General features: G+C 42.4%; 1 protein-coding gene across 1 annotated transcript in view; it reads left to right on the top strand.

Moving 5' to 3' along the window:
* Positions 1–22,765, top strand: part of ZNF106 (zinc finger protein 106) — a 73,635-nt gene extending 50,870 nt beyond the window's left edge. Inside the window, exons 12-22 of the mRNA XM_066630987.1 lie at positions 2,478–2,533; positions 7,165–7,310; positions 8,475–8,609; positions 9,708–9,824; positions 10,833–11,024; positions 13,167–13,229; positions 14,435–14,554; positions 15,170–15,241; positions 16,458–16,529; positions 17,415–17,561; positions 18,724–22,765. Coding sequence (XP_066487084.1) covers positions 2,478–2,533; positions 7,165–7,310; positions 8,475–8,609; positions 9,708–9,824; positions 10,833–11,024; positions 13,167–13,229; positions 14,435–14,554; positions 15,170–15,241; positions 16,458–16,529; positions 17,415–17,561; positions 18,724–18,780 — 1,177 coding nt within the window. The 3' untranslated portion in view covers positions 18,781–22,765. The remainder of the gene's footprint in view (positions 1–2,477; positions 2,534–7,164; positions 7,311–8,474; positions 8,610–9,707; positions 9,825–10,832; positions 11,025–13,166; positions 13,230–14,434; positions 14,555–15,169; positions 15,242–16,457; positions 16,530–17,414; positions 17,562–18,723) is intronic.
* The last annotated feature ends 1,347 nt before the right edge of the window (positions 22,766–24,112 follow it).

The raw sequence follows: 24,112 nt of genomic DNA, 5'->3' as shown, positions 1-24,112 counted from the left end.
CTTCCCTAGTAGCTGACTGTTTGAGTAGTCAGTGAAACAGTCCAGAAGTCAGGGACACAGCCCCACTGGATCAGGCCATAGGCCCATCTAGTCCAGCTTCCTGTATCTCACAGCGGCCCACCAAATGCCCCAGGGAGCACACCAGATAACAAGAGACCTCATCCTGGTGCCCTCCCCTACATCTGGCATTCTGACTTAACCCATTTCTAAAATCAGGAGGTTGCGCATACACATCATGGCTTGTACCCCATAATGGATTTTTCCTCCAGAAACTCATCCAATCCCCTTTTAAAGGCGTCTAGGCTAGACGCCAGCACCACATCCTGTGGCAAGGAGTTCCACAGACCGACCACATGCTGAGTAAAGAAATATTTTCTTTTGTCTGTCCTAACCCGCCCAACACTCAATTTTAGTGGATGTCCCCTGGTTCTGGTGTTATGTGAGAGTGTAAAGAGCATCTCCCTATCCACTCTGTCCATTCCCTGCATAATTTTGTATGTCTTAATCATGTCCCCCCTCAAGCGTCTCTTTTCTAGGCTGAAGAGGCCCAAAGCCGTAGCCTTTCCTCATAAGGAAGGTGCCCCAGCCCTGTAATCATCTTAGTCGCTCTCTTTTGCACCTTTTCCATTTCCACTATGTCTTTTTTGAGATGCGGCGACCAGAACTGGACACAATACTCCAGGTGTGGCCTTACCATCGATTTGTACAACGGCATTATAATACTAGCCGTTTTGTTCTCAATACCCTTCCTAATGATCCCAAGCATAGAATTGGCCTTCTTCACTGCCGCCGCACATTGGGTCGACACTTTCATCGACCTGTCCACCACCACCCCAAGATCTCTCTCCTGATCTGTCACAGACAGCTCAGAACCCATCAACCTATATCTAAAGTTTTGATTTTTTGCCCCATTGTGCATGACTTTACACTTACTGACATTGAAGCGCATCTGCCATTTTGCTGCCCATTCTGCCAGTCTGGAGAGATCCTTCTGGAGCTCCTTACAATCACTTCTGGTCTTTACCACACGGAAAAGTTTGGTGTCGTCTGCAAACTTAGCCACTTCACTGCTCAACCCTGTCTCCAGGTCATTTATGAAGAGGTTGAAAAGCACCGGTCCCAGGACAGATCCTTGGGGCACACTGCTTTTCACCTCTCTCCATTGTGAAAATTGCCCATTGACACCCACTCTCTGCTTCCTGGCCTCCAACCAGTTCTCAATCCACGAGAGGACCTGTCCTCTAGTTCCCTGATTGTGGAGTTTTTTCAGTAGCCTTTGGTGAGGGACCATGTCAAACGCCTTCTGAAAGTCCAGATATATAATGTCCACGGGTTCTCCCACATCCACATGCCTGTTGACCTTTTCAAAGAATTCTATAAGGTTCGTGAGGCAAGACTTACCCTTACAGAAGCCATGCTGACTCTCCCTCAGCAAGGCACAGTCATAATAAGCACTCCAAGTCACAAAACAAACCAGCCATACTTCACCTAGAACATCCACTACAATCAAACCACACTTGTGTCTGCACCAGTCCCCTTATATACTTGAGCTGGCCAATCAGAACAGGGCAACCTCATAGTCTCATGACAGTCTTGTGACCTGCTCTGATTGGCTACCCAGTGGTGCATTGCACCACTCCTCCATGGGCTTCTTGACTCACATCACAGCTCCTTGAGTCACATAGCTCCTACGTTACACAGGTGCATCTACTTATTAATCAGTGCTGCAGTTACATTTGTTTACATCACACCGGGCCTGGACATCAAGGTCCCTCTGCCACATCCTGGCTCATAACAATTTAAGACCTGAGAGATGCCAAAGGCCTGACACAAAGCATTAGAGTTTAGTAGATGGAGGTTGTCTCCACAATTGTGCAGCCCTTCTGAGCGCTTTGGAAGTCCAGTTGAATTGCCTCATGAAACCCATCCATTCTTCTCTCTAACTTGAAGCTGGAGAGGATGTTTGAGATCTGGCAGAGGTCTGTTAGATGTCAGAGGTCTGGCAGTTTTGCCCTATGTTTCTGAGGTGCTCTAAGCAGCCAGACATCCCTCAGCTTTCCTCCCAAGCTTGGAGCTGGGGAAGAAGTGGGGATTGGTCTCACAGTTGCTCTGCAGCTGTGGGCTTGGCTCAGTGGTAGAGCTGCCACCTTGTATACCTGAAGATATGAGGACACCAGTTCGAAACAACTGGAAGTATCTGGGAACTGTCATCAAACTGATACTATGACTAGCTGACCCTACACGGCAGAGAGGAGTTGCTGTCAGTTGAGCATGAGAGGTGAAGCAGCCAGGGGGAGGCCAGGCTGAGAAGGAAACCAGCTGGCATGAAGGCATTCTAGACTATTATATTATGACAATCCCTCCATTTGCTGTGGCAAGTGGTATTGTGGAACCCTGTGTTTAAAATATTCTGAACTTGTGGCTTTTTGTATACAGTACTTGTTATAAATTCAAATTGCATTATATTTCTTCTCTAGCGTGGCCGAGACACAAACATCCATATCATCCATAAGAGGCTCCAAAAACTCATCAGGTATGTAATGTAATGGCCCCTTAAGGTTTCAGTTTGTCTCCTCCTTAGTAGATTGTTAGTACCCTTGTATCAACTGGAGGAAATTAATTTGATTATTGGAGAGGGAAAGCTCGGTCAGAGGATTGGGCTGGAGGTGGAGACTGTAAAGGAGTTCTGAAGAAGGGAGAGAGAGAGAGAGAGAGAGAGAGAGCTCATTGTCCTCTGATCATCTGCACAAGTAAGTAGACTTGAGGAGTTAGTTTTTTTATGAATTCCTCCTTTTCTTTTGGTTCTAATGTTGTAAATGAATGCCTGCTTGTCTGTCCATGAATACAGCCACCTTTCTGTAGATATTTATTTGGTTTTAAACCAAATTGGACTACTTTGATAACCCTGAGTGGGTTTATTTTCTGTGAAGGAAATGGGCACTCCGTACCCTCGTCTATCTCTTTTCTCTTCTTCTTGGCTTGAATTGCCCAGAAAAGTGGGAGCCTATGGTCTGTGAATCCTGGGGTGTGTACAGGACTGTAACTTGTTTGGCAGAGTGGCTTCAGTTAGAATGATTATATGAAAGGCTGAGGAGTATACGAGGACATTTCATTAAAATTGTGTGTGAGTGCTGAGTAAAATCTTTAGCAGAACTAGTATAGATAGTAAAAGATTATAACCAGAGTAAAATTGCAAATAGACCTGGAAGTTCAGCAAAGAGAAGAGAATGGAGTTACTAAGCTACCTTCAAGCAGATCGAATTCTACAGAGATTTTGGATAACCAAGACCCTGTATGATAGTCGCGCCTATTGAAAGAGAAATAGGCTAGGTTGGAGGAGTTGGGAGAGTATGGGCTGAATATTGTATGTGAGAGAACAAACTTTGTAGAGAATGGAAAATGAGCATATTGTTCAGAGTGTTGGAGGAGCAGAAGGAGGGATGATGGAGTTACTAGAGGCAGAAGATCAAGAAGTTGCATTTGCATTTTTGGACTTACCAACTTCAATGGCACCCCCACAACAGTCCATTACTGGAAGTCAAACGAGAGGTCCAGATCAGCCTACCTGTGAACCGATGGGTGTGATCAAGTTACAGCATTGTATGTCAGAAATGTATGTTGGGGAGCAGTGTAAATGGGGCAACCAGTTTGACTGACAAGTGTTTCATTCTGACTGACAAGTTCCATTCTGTGTTCACAAGTTGTGAATTCATATCTGAGTCTTTTGCTTTTGGATATGCCAGAACAATGTTCTAATAATTATACATTTTAGAGGAAACTTAAGGATCGATTGCAATAACATACTAATCAGATCCCATGGGGAAGAACTTTAGGGAGTAAGAACAATGACTCTTCAGAACAGATTGGCTTTGGACTTCATGTTGGCTGCGAAAGGAGAGGCTTATGCGCTAATTGGCAAGAAGTGTTGCATGTTCGTAAATGACAACTCTGAACAAGTCTTTGACAGAGTTCAGCACTTAAGACAAATAGCCAACAACATGGACTATCAGCCAAGATACACCGGGCTGGATAAAGGGCATAGGAGAGTGGACCCAGATCTTTTCGGGCTGCATCCCAGAATGGTTGGGCAGGCTAAAGAAGGGCTTCATCATTTGAATTGTTGCATTAGTGGTTTCATTGATATTCTTTTTTTTAGATGTTGCTTCTGTCTATGCTCCCTATGAAACTGTCTGCTCCAATACCATTTGCAGTGCAGTGAACCCAACACTACTCCATAGAATTAGATTCAAAGGAGGGACTGTTAAAGAGAATTTCTGTACAGGTGGGGCCTCAGTATTCCTCGGTATCTGTTCGCGCACCATTGTGGATAATGAAATCCACGGTTTTGGCCCCTTTAAGCCCTTTGGAGGCAACGGGGGCTGTGCTGCAGTTGCCTTCGGAGGGCTTTCTAAAGGATGCAAAAACACATCACTTCCAATTTCCCTTCAGAAACCAGAAGTTGCTGGGGGGGGCCCCCTCTGGCCATTCTGAAACCTGCTGAGCACAGCTCCAGTTGCCTCTGAAGGGCTTAGTATTTGGGCCAAGTCTGACTCAATGCGGGTCCAGGTTGAGCAGTTATGAAGGCCCCATCTGTATTGTTTAATACTGTCCCACTAGCACTTTCTGCTCGGAGACAATCTTTTTTTCACCCCAAGGTTGATACATTCCCAGGAGGGGCGGAAGAGTGAGCAGAGAACCTCAGTAAAAACTGTATCTTTGCAATTCTCTTAGAGCAGGGATGTCAAACTCGTTTCATATAGAGGGCGGAAGTTAGCATTCAGGATGCCTGCTGGGACCGGAAGTGACATCATTAAGCAGAAAGTGACATCATTAAGCAGCTGATGGCCAGAAATCAACACTTTGTTCTCACATAGAAACTCACTAGCAGCAAAAGACAGAAGAGAAAATATGCAAATCTTGATCATATTTCAAGATATGGAAAAGCCCAATTTTCACGTGGGTTACCTTTTTCAGCAGTAGTATCTCAGCGCGATACCATAGTCTTTCGGGACTGAAGGTTGCCAACATATCTCAGCATTGCTCAGCAGCTGAGAACCTGAGGGCCAGATAAAAAGCTTCTGGGGGCCGCATCTGGCCCCCGGGCCTTATGTTTGACACCCCTGTCTTAGAGTGCTGGGGGCACAGAGTAGTGGACTGTGCGCCACCTAAGTAGCATGCCATATGCAGAGCCAGCTATAAAAGAAGGCTGCTCATAGCCCTTGGGGTTCTTTGGGTTAGCAAGTTTTTCAAGCTCTTCAGGCTCTGTGTGACTTGCGCTCAGCCAGCAACTCAGGGTTCCAGACTCATACCATCTAAGGTTCATACCATCAGCCTTTGGTTATAGTTCTTTGACTAGTAAATAACATCAGCATGGCTTCAGGGTGTAGGATAGATCTAACCTGGGAGGGAAGCTCGGTTGGGAATCAGTGTTTAATCATCAGCACTGTTTAACGTTATATTTACCTGATTCTTGATTTGTGTATGTTAATATCTGCTTTTTGAGAGAAGACCTAAGTCTTTTGAACTTGCCTTCTGTGCCTGCTGTCTCAGTCTGCGTTCACCAAGGCCAATATGGCCCAAGTTACAGCAGAGGGTTGGTCAACAGTTCTGTATTGTGGTATTTTTCTAGCCTCTCAGCTGTTTTTGGCTCCATTTCTGGTTCCTTCAGCCAAGGCATTCAGCAGTTGCTTCGTGTTCTTTACTGTAATGGGATAGAACTGTATTAGCTCAACACCTGGCAGCTTTGGCTATTTCTCTTTCTTAATTTTTTTACCATAATTTTTTAAGCCAGATGTTTGGCTAACTGAAGTGTAAAGTAATGCACATTGGGGCAAAAAATCAAAGCTTCACATATAGGGTAATGGGTTCTGAGCTGTCTGTGACAGATCAGGAGAGAGATCTTGGGGTGGTGGTGGACAGGTTGATGAAAGTGTCGACCCAGTGTGCAGCAGCAGTAAAGAAGGCCAATTCTATGCTTGGGATCATTAGAAAAGGTATTGAGAACAAAACGGCTAATATTAAAATGCTGTTGTACAAATCTATGGTAAGGCCACACCTGGAGTATTGTGTCCAGTTCTGGTCACCACAGGTCATAGTGGAAATGGAAAAGGTGCAAAAGAGAGCAACTAAGATGATTACTGGGCTGGGGCACCTTCCTTATGAGGAAAGGCTACAGCGTTTGGGCCTCTTCAGCCTAGAAAAGAGACGCCTGAGGTGAGACATGATTGAGACATACAAAATTATGCATGGGAAGGATAGAGCGATGCTCTTTACACTCTCACACAACACCAGAAGCCGGGGACATCCACTAAAATTGAGTGTTGGGAGAGTTAGGACAGACAAAAGAGAATATTTCTTTACTCAGCGTGTGGTTGGTCTGCGGAGCTCATTGCCACAGAATGTGGTGACGGCATCTGGCCTGGATGCCTTTAAAAGGGGATTGGACAAATTTCTGGAGGAAAAATCCATTACGGGTTACAAGACATGATGTGTATGTGCAACCTCTAAACTAAAATCAGTTTAGAAATTGGCTATGTCAGAACGCCAGATGCAAGGGAGTGCACCAGGATGCAGGTCTCTTCTTGCCATGTGCTCCCTGGGGCATTTGCGGGGCCACTGAGATACAGGAAGCTGGAGTAGATGGGCCTATGGCCTGATCCAGCGGGGCTGTTCTTATGAAAACTTTGGCAACTGTGTTGGCTAAATTGCTAAAGCCCTTAGAGGGCTTGTGGTTTGTTCCTGGTGCAGCAAAATCAAAAACACAACAGGTATGAAGTTTTGAATTTTTCCAAGTTTATTTTGTAGAAGACACAAAGCCACAGAAATGAGAAGCAAGCATGTAAGGGTCTGCCCCTAAGGGTCAGGCTGTGTCTCTGCCCCCTTAGGGGCTGAGGTTATTACAGATGGTGATCCCAGTTACATTCCCACCCATACATTCTTATCTACACCCTTCCCTTTTTGTCTGGGTTTTCTGAATTCTTCAGACCCTATCCAGTAATAACCAACTTTTTGGCCTTCTCTAGTATGGGAACTGCTGGGCTCAGATGAAGCTTGCCTGGTTCTTGTAGGCTAGCTGTATATTGCTTGGTTCTCATCCTAGCTCCAAGCTGCTTGTGTCTCGTGTTTCAGCCATGTTTATTTTTCCTGCAACTGTGCATTTGACAGAAGTCTCTTCAGAACCCGGTGAAGATGAAGAAGCTTCAGAAGGGGTCTTTGAGGGACATTCTGCTGCTGTGAATGCTATTCAGATTTTTGGAAATTTGCTGTACACCTGCTCAGCAGACAAAACCATCCATGCGTATAATTTAGTGGTAAGTAGACTTGCTAAAGAGGCAGCTCTTGAATACTGTATTGCTGTTGTCTGAATTTGCAGCCCACCCCGTGAAACTTCCATGAAGTAACACCCAGTCACCAGAATGTCTGAGAAATGACTATGGGACAGTTATGTAACAGCAAAACCAGAATGAAACTGAGCCTAACTGGATCTTGTAAAACAAAGATGTGGAAGGCCAGATTTTATCCCCAGCTTCCCCACATCCAGGAAAGTGGCCATCCATGCTCCCAACTTAACACCAACTGAAGTAAAATGCTCCTTGAAGTAACTGATGAAGTCTGACCCCTCCCCTCTCCACCAACAGAAGTTTTCAAAAAGTGACTCTTCCAAGCCAATAGGAAGGTTCAGCCCTTGGAAGGTTCCAAAGTCTTACATAACCATCAAGCCACTAACTCCTCTCCAAGCAGAATAGTGAAGTTTGTGGCAATGGCTCTGAACCGGCCGTACCCAGTTCCCCAGCAAGAAGTCCCACTCTGTAGATCTGTTCCCAAGAATCCCCAGGCAGGAAACAAGATTTTTTAAAAAACAAGTTTTTGAGCTGGCCTTGCATCTACATTTCTTTCACAGTGACCTCTGGAAAATGCCCATCTGCTGCTTTGAAGTAGGGCAGTGGTCTTCAACCTTTTTCATGCCCCAACCTCAATAAAGTTCAAGGCTGCAGACCCCACTGTTAATGCCGCCCACGCCCCACCCGCGTTTCTGGTCATGTCCTCTCCTTGCTTCTTCAGCTTGGCTTTGCACCCTTACTGTCCCCTCTCCTCACCTCTGCACCTCTAAACATCCCTCTCCTTGCCTATGTAGCTTGTGTTTGTAGCCAGGAGAGGCCCAAGCTGCAGAGGCAAGGGGTGGAAAGAGTAAGGGAACCAAAAGAAGCTGCACAGCCAAGGAAAGGGGAGAGCTGCCCAGTCAACAAGAGGAATGTTTAGGCAGGGAAAATTGCTTTGGAAGAAGGCTTATTCCTAAAGATCTGTGTTGTGGCCACCAGGTTCTGTTATCGTATTTCTCTTTTGGTTAGTATAAATGAAAAGTACTTGCTTCGGAGGGCACAATGCAGTGGGTCAGTTCAAGGCACAATGCAACATGTCAGTTTGAACATATTTGAATGAATAAACCTCATTATGCTTTCCTCCTCCCCCCACAGAACAGGAAATGTGTTGGTGTCTTTGAAGGACATACTTCAAAAGTGAACTGCCTCCTGGTGACTCAGACAACAGGGAAAAATGCAGCACTCTATTCTGGCTCCAGTGACCACAATATAAATTGCTATAACATCAAGGTGATTGTAGACATGACATTGATGTTTGTTTGAAGGATCTATAAGCCCATAAAGAAACAAACTTCATTCCCTGTTCATAATTTTCCTTTCTTTCCCCACCCCACCGATGAAACAGAGCTATAGGCAAGAGCACTTTACTTGCACAAGATGAAGACATAAACTGCATGTTCTGCTTTAAGGGCTGTGCTGGTACAGCTGGAAGCTATTTATTGAGGATTAGCCCAACTAGAAACCCCAGGCGGTTGCTCATCTGTGCAGTGGTATTGTCCTATTAGTTGAAGCAGAAATGAGGGGAGTTGCATGCAAATACAATTGGGCTGCATATTAGGCATGCTTGCGGGAATCCAACTACTTATGCTCAACCAACAAAAATGAAATGGAGAACAAAACAATTTACATAGTGTAGACAGTTCTACCTGCCATTCCACATATTAAACAAGTGTCCCTGTGTGAACCTGGGATTGGAGAACCTCAGTTGGTTCTCCAATCCCTCAGTTGGTCTTGATTCCCTCAAGTTGGTCTTGATTCCTGCCTCCCTCTTGTAGTTTTTAAAGAGACAGTATGTACTTTTGGTTGTAAGATATTTTCAAGGTAGCTTTGACTATGTGCAATTTCAGCTTTTTGCATGGACTCGTGTGAGTTGCAGGCTAATTGTAACTGTTACAAGCCTTGCCATCTTTATAGCTGTACAGTCAAAGATTGCACACGTTTCTGGAATTCGAGTTAATAAATTCATAAAGAGTTATATGTAGGGAGCCAAGGAAAGGTGTGCGCTTTAATGAAATGGAATTATATAATAGTCAAGAAAAGAGTGTCAAATATACACATAGTTAAATTTGTACTTAGTATTAGGTTGTTGGTTTTTCAGAGTGTATTCCAGGGGGGCCATTTCTGCAGTTGGGCTACAACCATGCAGGCATCTTACAAGGTGTGAGAAAAATATTATTTCATTAAGACTGATGTGGCAGCCTAGCTTTCCTAAACTGGACATGCCTCTTACGAAAGGTAGTTTTCAAGTATTTTCTTGTGGCTTGCTTGCCTAACGCTGGTGGCTGAAACTTTCAAGTAATATTCTAACTGCTATTTTCTTTTTACTAGACTAAAGAGCTTGTGGATCAATTTAAGTTAGAGGATCGTGTGCTTTGTCTGCACAGTAGATGGAGGATCCTTTATGCAGGACTTGCAAATGGCAGTGTGGTGACTTTCAGTATAAAGGTCAGTATAAGAGCTGTGTATTTCAAAAGAGATGGTGGAGATGCCACATTTAGCTAACAACCCCCCCAAAAAGAATATTTATATACTGCTTTTCAACAAAAGGTAGTTCACAAAGTATTTTACCAAGTAAAATAAATCAAATCAATTCCTTTACATGAGTGTTTACTTATACCTTCCTTTATATAGTCAGACCTTGTGTGGGGTTGAAGTTTGGGCACTGGCTGGTGGCTCAACTGCCCATGACGGCCTGTCATGGGCATTTCCTTAGTGTTTTTTTTTATTTTTCCCCCAGTGTAAATCTTTTAAATACTGTATAAGCCTTTCAAAGACTTGGACAAGCAGCAGTATGTAAGATGAATGGATAAACAATAAACAAATTTGCTCAATAAAATGATCTCATACAGAATTTATAGCAACCTTAGCATCCATTAAAGTTGTTAAAAAGATCTGGAACAGCAGCTAGAGTTGGGTGCTGCTATCCGCACCAAAGCGGTGTGGACTGATGGTTGAACTGCTGATACTGCCTAAAGAGCTAAGCAGGTGAATCTGCAGTTGTGATTTTTGGATGGGAGAAGATTACCAGGCTGTGACAAGCTGCGGTACCTGTTGTGGCAGGACAGAGTCACTGTTGAACAGATTAGCCACGCAGTGAGAGAAGTGTGCAAAGGCCAACCAGCAACCTTGAGAACTGCTGCTTGATGGCCCACAGCCGGAGGGAAAAAACCACACTATGAAGGCAACACCTGGTAACTGTGGATTCTGTGATTCACAGAATATATTTGTAAAGACTCAATTGAACAATGGTGATTTAGATTAGCCTGCCCATGTAAACCACCTTGAATTCGTTTAAACAGAGGAAGGGTGCGTGCGTATATACCTACGTACTGAAAAACGTACTTGTTTGAATAATCCAAAGGAAAGTTCAGTAGCTGTGTCCTTTCTGACTGAGTAATGCTTTCTTAACTAAACTTAAGGTTGGCTTAAGGTTGTTTCTTTTCTTTTTCTTAGACTAACAAGCAACTTGATACGTTTGACTGCCACAGTCCTAGAGCAATCAGCTGTCTAGCCACAGCTCAGGAAGGAGCACGCAAATTGCTAATTGTGGGCTCCTACGATTGTACCATCAGTGTCCGAGATGCCCGAAATGGACTGCTACTTAGAACCCTTGAAGGTCACAGCAAAACAGTCCTCTGCATGAAGGTAAGTCTCTTGAAACAAACTATTTTTCTGCTTCGTTTGTGGGTTTCTATTTCTTGAAGGTAGCTGATACAGCCCCAGCCTCACCCAAATTGTGTGCCACTTTGTTCACTTGGGAGGCAACCGTGGCCAGAAGTGATACCAAACTGTTGAAAGATCCATCTGGAATGTTGTTTCTTTCTTGAAAAATAGAACTTCTCTGTTACTGTAAAAAAAACCCTTGGGGGTTTAGAGAAAACCTGCCTATGTGAACAATCTTGTATTAAAGTGAAGGGAGTGAGCCAGTGACCAAAAAAGGTGGTGTGTAAATACTGGTTTTTATTGTTATTGCAATCTCTGTCAACATAGACAGAGAAGCAATAGAACAGGCATAAAAGAGTTAACATAAAAAGAACAGGCATAAAAGAGTTTAACAAGGACGAGGTTTCCTGCAAAGATGGATACTGTAATTACGTTGGGTTTGCTTTCAGAAGGCAGTCAGTATAATGGAACTCTACAGTTAAACACCTGGAGGTTGCTGTTTTAACTGCCGTTCTGGCTTTCTCTCTAGCAACATGTCCTGCCTAGGCTCATTTCCCTGACAAAGTTCTGAAAAAGTTACAGAAAGAAACATTGGATTTTTTAATAACATGAATTTTTCACAACCATGTTCTTTTCACCTAGATATGTTAAATTGTTGGATAGACACTCTTTGTTCTTTGCCCCTCTTTGTTGGCATCACTCTTTTGCATGATGTACACCAGGGCTTTTCAGACTGGGGCATCATGACGCCCCAGCCTGTGGACCCTGGCCTCTGTCCTCTTAAGGGGTGGGGGCAACCCAGAGGCAGGGAGGAGGCAGCGGTCACTTTGAAAGCGAAAGTGGAGCTGAAGCAGAAGTGTAGCGCGATTGCTCCACTTCCACTTCTGAAGCTGCACGGAGCCCTGCAGAAGGTTGTGCAGGGCTCCCCTCACCTCCGAGAGGCTGCAGAAGACTTGGGTAAGTGAACTGCAGCCCCCCTGAGCGGCATGATCCTGGGGATCGCACCGCTGCCTTCCCCCTGCCCCCGCTGCCTCCTCCCCACCACTTCAAGAACTTTGAGCAGCTCAAACTCTCCCCGAGAGTTTGAGAACTGCTGCTGTACACCACTGCAAAAATAAATCCTTTTTTCTATCCCTGATAAATAGAATTTCTATGTGCTTTGGCTCAAACACTGATAATCTCCACCCATGGGTACTGTAACCTTCTACCCCCTGGCCTTCCATTCTCTACTGTCTGCTTCCTCACCTGCCCAGAACTCTGCCACTACCTTCCAGCTTGCCCTCAAGTCCTTCCTTGACCTTGCCTTCCCCATTTAATCCTGTGGTTTCATACTCTTGTTTGAGCTTTGCTCTTCCTGACGCACAGTGCTAAACTGACTGAAGCTCTCCTTGTTCTTGCCCTTTCTCCCTTGATACTCTTTATGACTTGAATTCCCTTCTGACCACTAGTAATCCCCCCCATATCTTCTGAAAACCTGCCTCTTCTGTAAAGCCATTATTTCGTCCCTTTGTCCATATCCCCTGCTGAAACTACTCCTATGTATGTTCATGTAAGCTGAATTTAATGCATGTTCTCCCTCCTGTCTTCTCTCCTCCATCTGTTGTCTTTCTCATGTTGAATTTTAGATTTTAACTTCCATGGGGCAGGGAGCTGTCTTAAGCCATTTCTGCCCAATGTTGCGTATTTGCAACAGGGACCAAATGTGTACACCTGTGGGCTGGGCAAAAATGGGTTAACCATTCTATGTGCAAATTTCAAATGGTATAATGGCCTGCCCCAAGCATCACGATCAATATCTTACTTTCACAACTGCGTGAAGTAGATGATGTGCTCATGTTATGATGGTCCTGATGAGGAGTGGAAATTGAACTACAGTAACATGCTACAAGGACATCCACTGAGTCCACAGCTGGACTGAGATTTTAGCCCAGGTTTCCCAGATTCAACTCCTTCCCCATGGGTGCTCAGGCTTTCTTTCTAATAAATTCTCTGTGTGCTGAGTGGCTCATATTTAATGATATTGTCATGGTAGGTCTTACACGTGAAAAAGCATGGTAGAAGACAGGAGGTACTTCTTGATAAAATATCATAGATAATCTTGCTGTTTTGATTGTTTCTTAAAAGGTTGTGAATGATTTGGTGTTCAGTGGTTCCAGTGACCAGTCTGTCCATGCCCACAACATACACGTAAGTTACTGATATGATTACAATGGTGCAAACATTTGAGATTATGAAACAGCAAGAACCCTATACTTCTCTGCTAATAAGAATAAAATGTACTAAAAATGTTGTTACAACTTTTTCTTAAAACCAGCCCTAAAACATACATTTTAAGTGATTATTAAATTGAGCAATGTTTTAGGGTAGCTTTTCAGGCTACATTTTGTTCTTGGATAGGCAACTGAGCACAAAATATACCCTTGAAAAGGATGTACTAATAGTAACCTTTCATTGAAGCGAAGGTTTAATACTGTGTTTTTAAAGGGAAGCGCAATTAGACATAATTCACAGTGGTCATACTGTGTTTGAAATTTTGTTGTGGTCCACTGGTAGTCATGCATTAAAATGTAAGTTTGACAATATTTGCAAATACAGTTTGTCAGCATCTTATTTTGTGGTGGTGTACTAGTATGATGCCATAATCCCTAATAGTGCTTAGTGAACTGTCTCCTAGCCCATTATCTGAATTTTGTCTTGGTATGTGGTTTTTCTCTCCACTGAGTGCTGGTCAGATAAGATAATTCCTAACAGATACAGGGTTACATTGACAGCTGCCTTATACATTGAGCAAGACCATTATTCCTTCTAGCTCAGTACTGTCAACACATTGGGAGCATCAGTAGGGTACCTCAGAATGCCAGGCACAAATGAGTGGCACTAGAATGCAGGTGTCTTGGTTGTCTTGTGTGTTTCCTGAGCCATCCAGTGGGCACTGTGAGATATAGGAAGCTGGACTAGGTGGTCTCTGGCCTTATCCAGTGGGGCTCTTCTTATGTTCTTAACAATTAACCAAGGTTTCAGACAGGAAACTTTTTTCAGTGCTCCTGGAGATGCCATTTCTGTTGTGTGGTTTTGTGCTGGCCATTGACCCTACTAATAAATTGATTGAACCTGGAACCACCTATCTGCAAACAGCACTTAGCTACAGCTCCTCTGTTCTGTGAGTGTGGAGGTATTGAACTGAATCGCTTCCTAGTACAAGGAATGATTCTGCTCTTCCCAGCCAAGATGCAGAAATAGTTGAACATATATTGGGTGTCACCTGACTCTTTGTTTCGGTGTCTCCTATGGTTAACTGTTAAATGCCATAAGGAATGTTTGTTTATGGAAAAATTCACCTACTTTCCACTTGTATTTACACTTACGTTGTTGTAATTGTCATTCTGTTGCAGACAGGGGAGCTGGTGCGAATTTACAAAGGGCACAATCATGCCGTGACTGTTGTGAACATCCTGGGGAAAGTGATGGTAACTGCTTGCTTGGATAAATTTGTTCGTGTTTATGAACTGCAGGTAAAGAATGAGAGTTTTTAATCCAGTCTATCCTCGATTGTGTAGCTTTTGGTGACATACCATAATTGCTATAAAAGTCAAAAAATGGGAATTTTTGTTTCTGCAGATCAGACTTTTGAACCCTTCTGCCTGACCAAAGGCCTGATTTTAATGTATATTTGAGATGTCATTGAGTTACATGTTGGGTTTTTAACAATTTAACAAGAGTTGCACAGAATTCAGTGGTTAACTTTTCTCTATATCAAAAGGCACCTTCCTTTCAACTTTATGATGAGATTGTAGTTCTGCCCCAACATAGATGTATGCTTATGCTTAAGTTTGTTTTATGTATCAGCTTCTTGTATGTTGACAAGGCTTGTGAGCTTACCTGGGAAGTTAAATGCATTTCATTATTTCATAATTCTCCCTGATGAGTCCATGTCAGATCTGCATAACTGGGAAGCAGTGTTTTCATAAACTGAGTGAGGTAAAGAGCCAAATGCCAGTCTCCAGCATGTGGGGGACTAGGGTGATGTCCAAGCATCTTGGATGTTTATGCTCATTAGTTTGAAAAAAAAATGCAGAATTCTCAGGTTGGGAAATGTCTAACTGTTTTAATCTTCTTCTTGTTCCAAGTCCCATGATCGTTTGCAAGTCTACGGAGGACATTCGGATATGGTTATGTGCATGACCATTCATAAAAGCATGGTAACAATTTCACCTTTTCCTTAAAATTGTTGTTGGCAACCTTCAGTCTCGAAAGACTATGGTATCGCGCTCTGAAAGGTGGTTCTGGAACAGCGTCTAGAGTGGCTGAAAAGGCCAATTCGGGAGTGACAATCCCTTCCACGCTGGGAGCAAGTGCAGTCTGTCCCTGGTCTGTCTCCCTGGCTATGGGCCTTCCTTCTTTGCCTCTTTGCTTCAGACTGTTGGCCAAGTGTCTCTTCAAACTGGGAAAGGCCATGCTGCACAGCCTGCCTCCAAGCGGGCCGCTCAGAGGCCAGGGTTTCCCACTTGTTGAGGTCCACTTCTAAGGCCTTCAGATCCCTCTTGCAGATGTCCTTGTATCGCAGCTGTGGTCTACCTGTAGGGCGCTTTCCTTGCATGAGTTCTCCATAGAGGAGATCCTTTGGGATCCAGCCATCATCCATTCTCACGACATGACCGAGCCAACGCAGGCGTCTCTGTTTCAGCAGTGCATACATGCTAGGGATTCCAGCACGTTCCAGGACTGTGTTGTTAGGAACTTTGTCCTTAAAATTGGGGAGTCTCATTCAGTACTGGAGGCTTACCCAGGAGGGCTGTTTTCCTCCCTAATTCCTTTTTAAGCAGAACTATGCAAATGACTGAACTTGGTTCCTTCCCGTGAGAGAAGCAACCTCCTGTTTTACCCATTTTGCTCCTACCTGCTTCTAAGAAACTAGAATTTTCAGTTCCCCTTTCTGGCAGCTGCTGCCCTCACCTGCCAGAAAGTCTCCTGCCAAGGCCATGGAGTCCTCCGGTGCAGCAACCCCTGTGAGGCATGAGGGGCTGACACTATAGGACAAAAATCTGCTGTCATGGTTGCCTCCATGTGCACATTCATGGGGCTCTTTGGATCACAGACAGGGTCAGGGAGGGACATCCAGTGGCATGAATAAAGCTTCCTCACAAAGTTCCTTGTCCTTCCCTGCAGGGGAACTATACCCTGTTAGGTACTATATCTCTCATCCCCTTTGCAATATTTGTATATACAGTCTAATCTTGGCATTCTTGATTGTGCTGTTATATTAATTGTATTAAGTCTACATGTGTCTATTCAGAAAACTATTCCCAAGACAATGGGTACTACTCCCAAAAAACTGTGTGTAGAACTGTTTCCTTAGCTCTTGTTTCAAACTTTTGTTCTGTTAGCTTTTACCACACACGGTGTTTCCCTTTTCAGATCTATACGGGCTGCTACGATGGCAGTATCCAGGCTGTACGGCTCAATTTGATGCAGAATTATCGTTGTTGGGTAAGGAACTGCATGTTCTTTACTCTTTAGGCCTAAAACCCATTGCCGTTGAAACTTCTAGCCCGCTCTTTAGATAATTTAATCTAGCCTGCTCTTTAGGGCAGATAATTTTTTAATATAATTAGAAAGGATAATTGGGGCAGGAGGCATAGTTTGGAGGAGGGCAGGAGGTGTGGCCTGGAGGTTGAGCTTTGCCCTACCTGAAGATGCTAAGAAGGATTAGCTTTGGATGGGAGACCAGTCATTGCTGATGGAGCTCGAAGAGGAGTGTGAAGTGTGGGGAATGTGGTGGAGTCAACTGACAAGAGACAGATAAAACCTTGAGAACCGGCCAAGATGTGATCTGTGGCTGCCTGTGAAGGCTTGGACACTGTAAGAGTGCAACCTGGACCTATCCTGAACTATCCTTGGGGCTTCATTTTTAACATTGTAGCAGACTAGAGCAGTGGTTCTCAAACTTCTAGCACTGGGACCCACTTTTTAGAATGAGAATCTTTCAGGACCCACCGGAAGTGATGTCATGACCAGAAGTGATGTCACCAAGCAAGAAAATTTTTGACAATCCTAGGCTGCAATCCTACCCACAGTTACCCAGGAGTAAGTCCCATTTGCTATCATTGTTAAAAGCATTTACATAGTAGCCTGTTTAAAGTACAGATGCGTCACATTTCCCCCAAATACAGTCACATACCATAGTAGCATCAAGTCTAACATTAAAAAATAAAATTGAAATGAATGGGGACCCACCTGAAATTGGTTCACAACCCATCTAGTGAGTTGTGAACTAGAGGAAAATAATGAAGTTCTCCCTGTCACTTTTGTTGCATCGATTTAATACCTGCTTTTAAGCTTTTCATCATGCCACCTCTTTAAATGTCTTGCCAGTGGCACGGATGTTCGCTGATATTTGGAGTTGTGGACCATCTGAAACAGCATTTGCTAAATGACCATACAAACCCAAATTTTCAAACCTTGAAGTGTCGGTGGAAGAACTGTGATGCTTTCTTCACCTCTCGGAAAGTTTCCAAGCAGGTATGTGATAAAGAATTTCTCTTTTTCACTGTGAGAAAATGTTTGTCTTGCAGTTATGCTGGTGGTTTATGTGAGGGATGGCTAAGTATAGCATAGCTTTTTGCACATGTATTAGTTTGCCCTTAAGGGGGAAAAAGGGGAATAAATACTGAAATAAATATAAATAAGACATTCACGTCATTCAGCTGCTTAAAGAACATTGGTATAAATCCTTTTAAAAATTACATGTTCATGTGATCTTAGAACTACTTGCCCCATATTTAAATTTTTCTTGACACATGAAATTATTTTCTCAAATTGTTGCCAACAAGATCATACAATTCTTTGAATAAATCAGATTCTCATGATCTTTTATTGATCAGTAACTTAAAATTATTTATGATACAGAACCATTTTATGTACTTTTTAAAGACCATTTTATGACATAAACCATTTAAGACATAAACCATTTTATGTACTTTTTTTAATGTGTTTTTTAAAGATAATATATTTTATCTTGGGAGAGTGTCTTGGTGCCAGTATCAAACTGGTCATTCAGACACATCAATGGATCTGTTGTCCCCAGCGCTCAGTTAACAGCAGCCTGACTGTTGTTACAGTGGAAGAGAGAGGGCACACTTGATCTTCCTGAGCAAAGAAACTCTTTGAACCACGCCCCCTACACATGTGATAAATTTGGGAATGGGAGTGGGCCCAGGTAAAAAGCAGAATGGGGTCAAAGTCATACGGTTGTATCTATAAAGTTCTATTTGCATAAGGGGTATCATTTTTTTAATCTCTATTTTTGGCAGCACCTGTGCCCCCTAAAAATGTGGTCCTGAAATTCCCCCAACCAGGGCATGGGGGGGCTTCATAGGGAAGGAGAGATGGTGAAAATTTCCCTTTCTCCTTGTGCAGACGGAGCTTATTCCACACACTGAAGAAGCTCTTGGGACACAATGCATAGTGTTCATGGGAGAGGGGTGTATTAAAGTGAGAGAGGAAAGCAGGGCTCTTGATTTATTTCCAGGCTCCCCTTTCCTGCTGTGTACTAAACTGCATGGTGCTGCCTCAAATGTAAAATATAAGCGTCAAACTTCTAATGACATTTCAGTCAATAGCGCACTCGCCTTACACTGCTGAATTGGTTGGTAGTAGACGTTCTGTTTCTGTCTCTTTCCAGGATGCTGTGGGACATATTGAAAAACATGCAGAAGACGATAGCAAGATTGACTCATAAAGCTTTTTCACCTCCCACATTGGGAAGTACTTTTTATATAAAGGAACGTTTCCATGCCTCATTCACCTCTTGCCCTCTCCTTTTTCCTCCTCCTATTTGGAATGCAAAAAGGGGCACTTCCTTGCTACAGCGATGGCATTTTGCATGCTGCTCTGTAGAGAAGGGAATGGCTGACGGACTCAGACCAAACAAATGTTTAGTTTTAATTTGTTGGAAACAAAGAAAATTGGTAGCTGCCCTTGTCAAAGAAATACATGGTGCACATCTTGCAGAAGAGTGCTTAATACTCACATTGGTATCTACATACACTGTTTGTTTATCCATCTGTTTCATGTTGTATGCAGGATTCCCCAGGTATTTTACAGTGTTAACTTTAGACAACTTTAATACTAAAAAGAGCTAAATATAAATGCTGTATAAGCCTTGAGCTCTGTTTTTCTTTTGTTACTTATTTGTCCTGCATCATTTGATGAGAGATGTTAATTGGAAATACTAGAGTAAATGAATGACTTTCTTTTGATCTTCATTTTTAATGCGACTATCTTCAATTCTAAATGCCAAGTCTGCACAGTGACTCACTGTAATACTTGCCTTTCTGTACATTTTAGCCCCAGCTTGGCTAACGATAATGGATAGCACATTGTGCAATCTACACAGCAGAATTACTGGTCTGTAAAATTATTTACTTATGACTTATTTTTAAACTTCTGGGCAGCTTAGTACAAAGACCAGTGCAGATGATCATTTCAGGTTTTAAACATGGTTATCTGTCAGTTTAAGTTCAGTGCTCTCTTGCCACAATAATGGGCACCCTGATTTTGAGAGTTTATTTTTTAACATATGACCTTTTGTGACATTTTAAATTGTTGCGTTCTGAAGTCCTGCATATTTATTAAATGTGCTCTCTTCTGTCCAGCCAACACATGGAAACCTTGTGATTGGAAACCAGCTCTTTGGTGGTCATCTTGTCCCACTGTGGTTTTATTTCCACTGAATACCTTCAATTTTCAAGAGTTGAAAGGTGACAGAGGCAAAAGACCACTGGGTGAAAAATACTATTTTAAAGTCCAAGGAGTCCAAGCAGAAGCTGAGCGTATCATGTGCGTGCATGTGTGGTGTAGTGTAACAAGACAGTTGAAGAAGCAACCTGAGAAATTAATAACAGGAAGGCAGTGGTTGCAATGCAAAGGAGATAGGGGTGTGTTTGTGTGTGCATGGCTGAGTGTGTGCATGTGCTGTTTTGAGAGGATTTGGTGTCGCAGTTCCCACTTAAAGTGGCTTGGTTCTTTTTAATCACAGCCAGTGTTTGGTCTCAGTTTCAGTCTGTTTTTGACGTTTTCCAAGGGAAAACTGAGATTCTGGTAATGGACTAGAAATAACTGGTTGTGAAGGTTTTGAATTGTTTTCTTTATTACTTCAGAAGTGCAAATATTAAGAGCAACAAGTGCTTTAGTCGGCATCTGAAAACAAAATGTAACCTTTGCATACAGAAACATTTTCAGTAGCAGAGTGTTAAAAGTAGGATAGACATCAGGGTAGAAGTTGTTCTTTATGGTTGACTTAACTTGCCAAAAGACTTGGGAGTGTTAAGGATCTTACCCACTCTCCAATATCCTTATTGCATCTGAACCTTGGCTTTTGATGAGGTACACAAAGGCCATCAAGGGCCTGTTACTTTTCCCCCTCCCTATAAATTAAATCTGGATTCCATGTAATGCTTAAGATCTTGTGCTGGTGTAGGACTGTAGGTTTTTAAAATCATTATGCCGCTTTAACCTCTGAAGGGATGTTCCTTATGCCATCTCAGCGTTGATCATCCCTGCCATTTGAAGATTCTCAAAACAGTTTTCTGGCAAGACTCCATGTTGAAAAGACTGTTCCAGAATTGTCTCCTTGCCTCAGGATCTTTTCTTCTTAGGCCTGTTTGCAGGAGGAATCTGGGCAGCATTATGTCTTTGGAAGGTTTTGAAAGCTTTTTGCACATTGAGAGAGAAGTGGGATACCATAAAGTGAATAGCATGAGAGAACTTTACCAGGAAGCTCTGGAGTTTTTGAACAGTAGGAAAAGGGTGTACAACGATATAGAAAACCGAGGGGAAAAATAACAGTGGCTTGTTATCAACTGTAATTGAATATGATTTAGGGGACGACTGCAGAGCCAGGCTGTTTGGAATAGAAAACATGAAGAATACTGTGTGTTTGTGCTAGTCTTGAGAATTAGTGAGTACATGGATTTTTAATTTTGCATCATTGCATAATTCTGTCCCACAATTTTCTGTTGAAAGAGTGTGGTGTTTGTGTTTGGAAAAATGTATTGATGTTCTTTTCATTTATCTAGTTGTTGCAAGTGATGCACTTCTTGCACCCTCTGTGTGTTGGTATTTTTGTAGAGAGGTGTGTGTGTTTAAGATGGATGTAAAGACAGGTTTTCCTTTTAATCCATTTTGGGTTGCTTTAGACTATTTGTCTTCAGAATGGTTCATTAATGAAGTGTGATCACGTTTTGCCAGAGTGGTTCCATATATTTGCTATTTGAAACTGAGAAGAACTGCTCTAAACCAGGTTTTGACGCATGTTCACAAATTCATAGTCCCTCTGAGAGAGTTACAAAAGTGCTGATCATTTCATTGCAACAATATTTCCACTGGAACTGCACGGCTCCTTCAGTCAGTTTGTAAAATGTTCTTCTCTTATACTTCAGGGATGTTTGGTTTAAATTTTTGATTTCTGTACTTCTACCTCTCCAGCAGGAAACATGAACATGTTCCCCTAAATTCTGCCAGAAACCACGGGGAAGGAAAGGACAAAAAATAATTTGCCATTTTTACTAATTCTGAGCTGACTGTATTTTCGTAATGTATTCTGTTTGTTTGTCCTGAAGATTCCAGGATTCTGGCATCTTTCTACAAGTTGAAATTTATCTCGAGAGTTCTGAAAGAGTAGACTTTAAGAAAGAATACACAGGTTTTGTTTTGAAAGGAAGGAGATGGAAATGAAGTGGCTAGAGGAATTGTCAAGTGTTTTGGATTGTGTGGGAAGTGTGTAACTTTTACGTATTTATTAATGATTGAGTACGTTGTTATGGCCTGTATATGAAGTGAATTTGGACTGCATGCTAGCACACTGTGCCAATACAATAGACATTTCTTTTATGCTGTTTATTTTGAATGTAAGAACTGGGTGTGCATTACCGCTGTGCTGTGGGGTCATGGTTGTATATCAACTTTCTGAGAATTGTTCAGTTATTCAACTGTTTCCATTTTTGTACCAACAAACGCTACTGAATTTCAGTGATTACCCCAGCTTCTGTTTGCCCCTTGAGACAAATACTTAGGCTTGAAGGATAGACTTCTAAAATGTTGAGATCAAAGCACTAAAGGGAGAGTCCAACATCTCAGTTGGTTAGTGGCAAAATTACCAACTGAATGACTCTGGATTAATCCTACATGTCAAATTTCTGGTCCTACAGTTGGTTTTTGATTTTGTTCTTTTCAAAATAGAAACAAGTTTGTTTTTTTGTGGTAGAACAAAAAATGAAAACAATAGGCTAGCTATTGGTTGCCTATGGTGTGGCTTTAAACTTTGGGCTCTTCAAACCCACAGTCCTGGCAGGATGACTTTCCTATAACACATAAATAGGCAAAAGCATAAACATTTCATTTTCCTTCATGCACATGATTCAAATACAACCACAGTGTCCCAAATTGTACACCTTTTTAAGAACCAATTGCTGCAAAAATACTAGATAAAATAAAGAATATTCCTACATAGGAAATATAATCCTGTAACATTTTACTGGCAACTTTTCCAAACTTATTTAGTTACAGTGGGATGGCTTGTGTAACTTTTCTCACACATAAAGATGTATGGCTAACGTGCACAAAATGACTTGGTCTTTCCTTTTTACTACAAAACTGTGAAGTTCATAATACAAACAAAAAAACAAAAAAAACATGAAAATAAAGTAACTTTGTACCAACAGAAAGATGGTGTGGCCTCGATTCTTCTGAACATGCACAATTTAAAAAAAAAAATGTTTTAATTGGTTTTATTGGTATTGCTGGTTTTTGTGTTTTGCAGCGCCTGGGGCTTTTTAGTTTGAGAAAAGGCATTTAAGGGGAGGGGGGATGTGCCAGGGAAGGACATGACATCATTGAGGCTTATAAAATTATTCATGTTATGGGAAGAGAGGGGGCTTTTCTGCCTGTTTCTAGAACTGGGGACATCCAATGACACTGATTAACAGGAAATTCAGGACAAAGTATTTCTTATAATTATTAATAAACCATGAAACTTTCTATTGCAAGATGTGGTGATTGCCTCTAGCTAATTTAAAAGGGGGTTAGACAAATTTGTGGAAGAAAAGTCCATCATTGGCTAGTCATGGTGGCTGTATGCTACCTCTGGCTTCGGAGGCAATGTACTTCTGAACACGCATTGCAGGAGAGCAATTGCAAGGTATGTCTTCACTTCCAGCTGGTGAACCACTATGGGGAAAGAGGAGCCTGGACTACATAAGCTTTGCATAAATCTGCTACCTCCATTGAAAATAAAGGGGAAATCCTTTTCAGGACATTTTTATTTACCCACTGAAGCTCCTACACCTATAGGAAATGGCTGAGTCAGGGTAATAATAAAAAAAGGTGGGAAATAAGTGAGCCAGTTAGTAGGCTGTTAAGTTGTCTTGGACATAGTCCTCACACTGTTGCTTCCGAATGGTTTGGCTTTTAAACAGCTAAAGATTGTGGTTTCTGGGTATTTGCTCCATCTTTCTTCTGTATCCCACATGATTACCAAGGGTTCTCCAACTATTAGCAGTTTTTCCTACTGGAGGAAATCAGGGAGGGGGCAGGAAAGATGCCTTGAGCTTACATATGTATGTTTTCCAATTGCTTCTCTGAATGCAATCCAGTATATTGGGATATGGGGATATATTGGTTGTGTGCATATTTCATCTTTCTAGGTGGCTTGGAAGTACCTTATTTGGGAGGAGGGTGGTATGCTTCATGTTCCATGCTGTGAAGGGGAGACTTACAAAGTCGTCCTTTCAGGCTTATGTGGTAATTGAGGGACTTGAATAACAACAGTATCAAAGCTCATATCTCTCTTGTGTGGAAGTAGCATAAAATGTACCCCTGAAATGGCTGAATCCCCTCTTCTGAATGAAATATTGTATGTATACTGTAGATGTCCAACTCTTTCCATTAATTGGACTGTCCTGGACTACGCATGTACCAAAATTCAAGTCACTAGTTCATGTGGAAGTACAATAACAATCTTGATCCCCCCTGTCAATGAGTGACACTTGACTTTCCTTTATATTATTACTTTA

Source organism: Tiliqua scincoides, chromosome 1 (assembly GCF_035046505.1).
Source record: "Tiliqua scincoides isolate rTilSci1 chromosome 1, rTilSci1.hap2, whole genome shotgun sequence".
NCBI classification, from domain to species: Eukaryota; Metazoa; Chordata; class Lepidosauria; order Squamata; family Scincidae; genus Tiliqua; species Tiliqua scincoides.
This window is presented reverse-complemented; position numbering and strand designations above follow the sequence as displayed.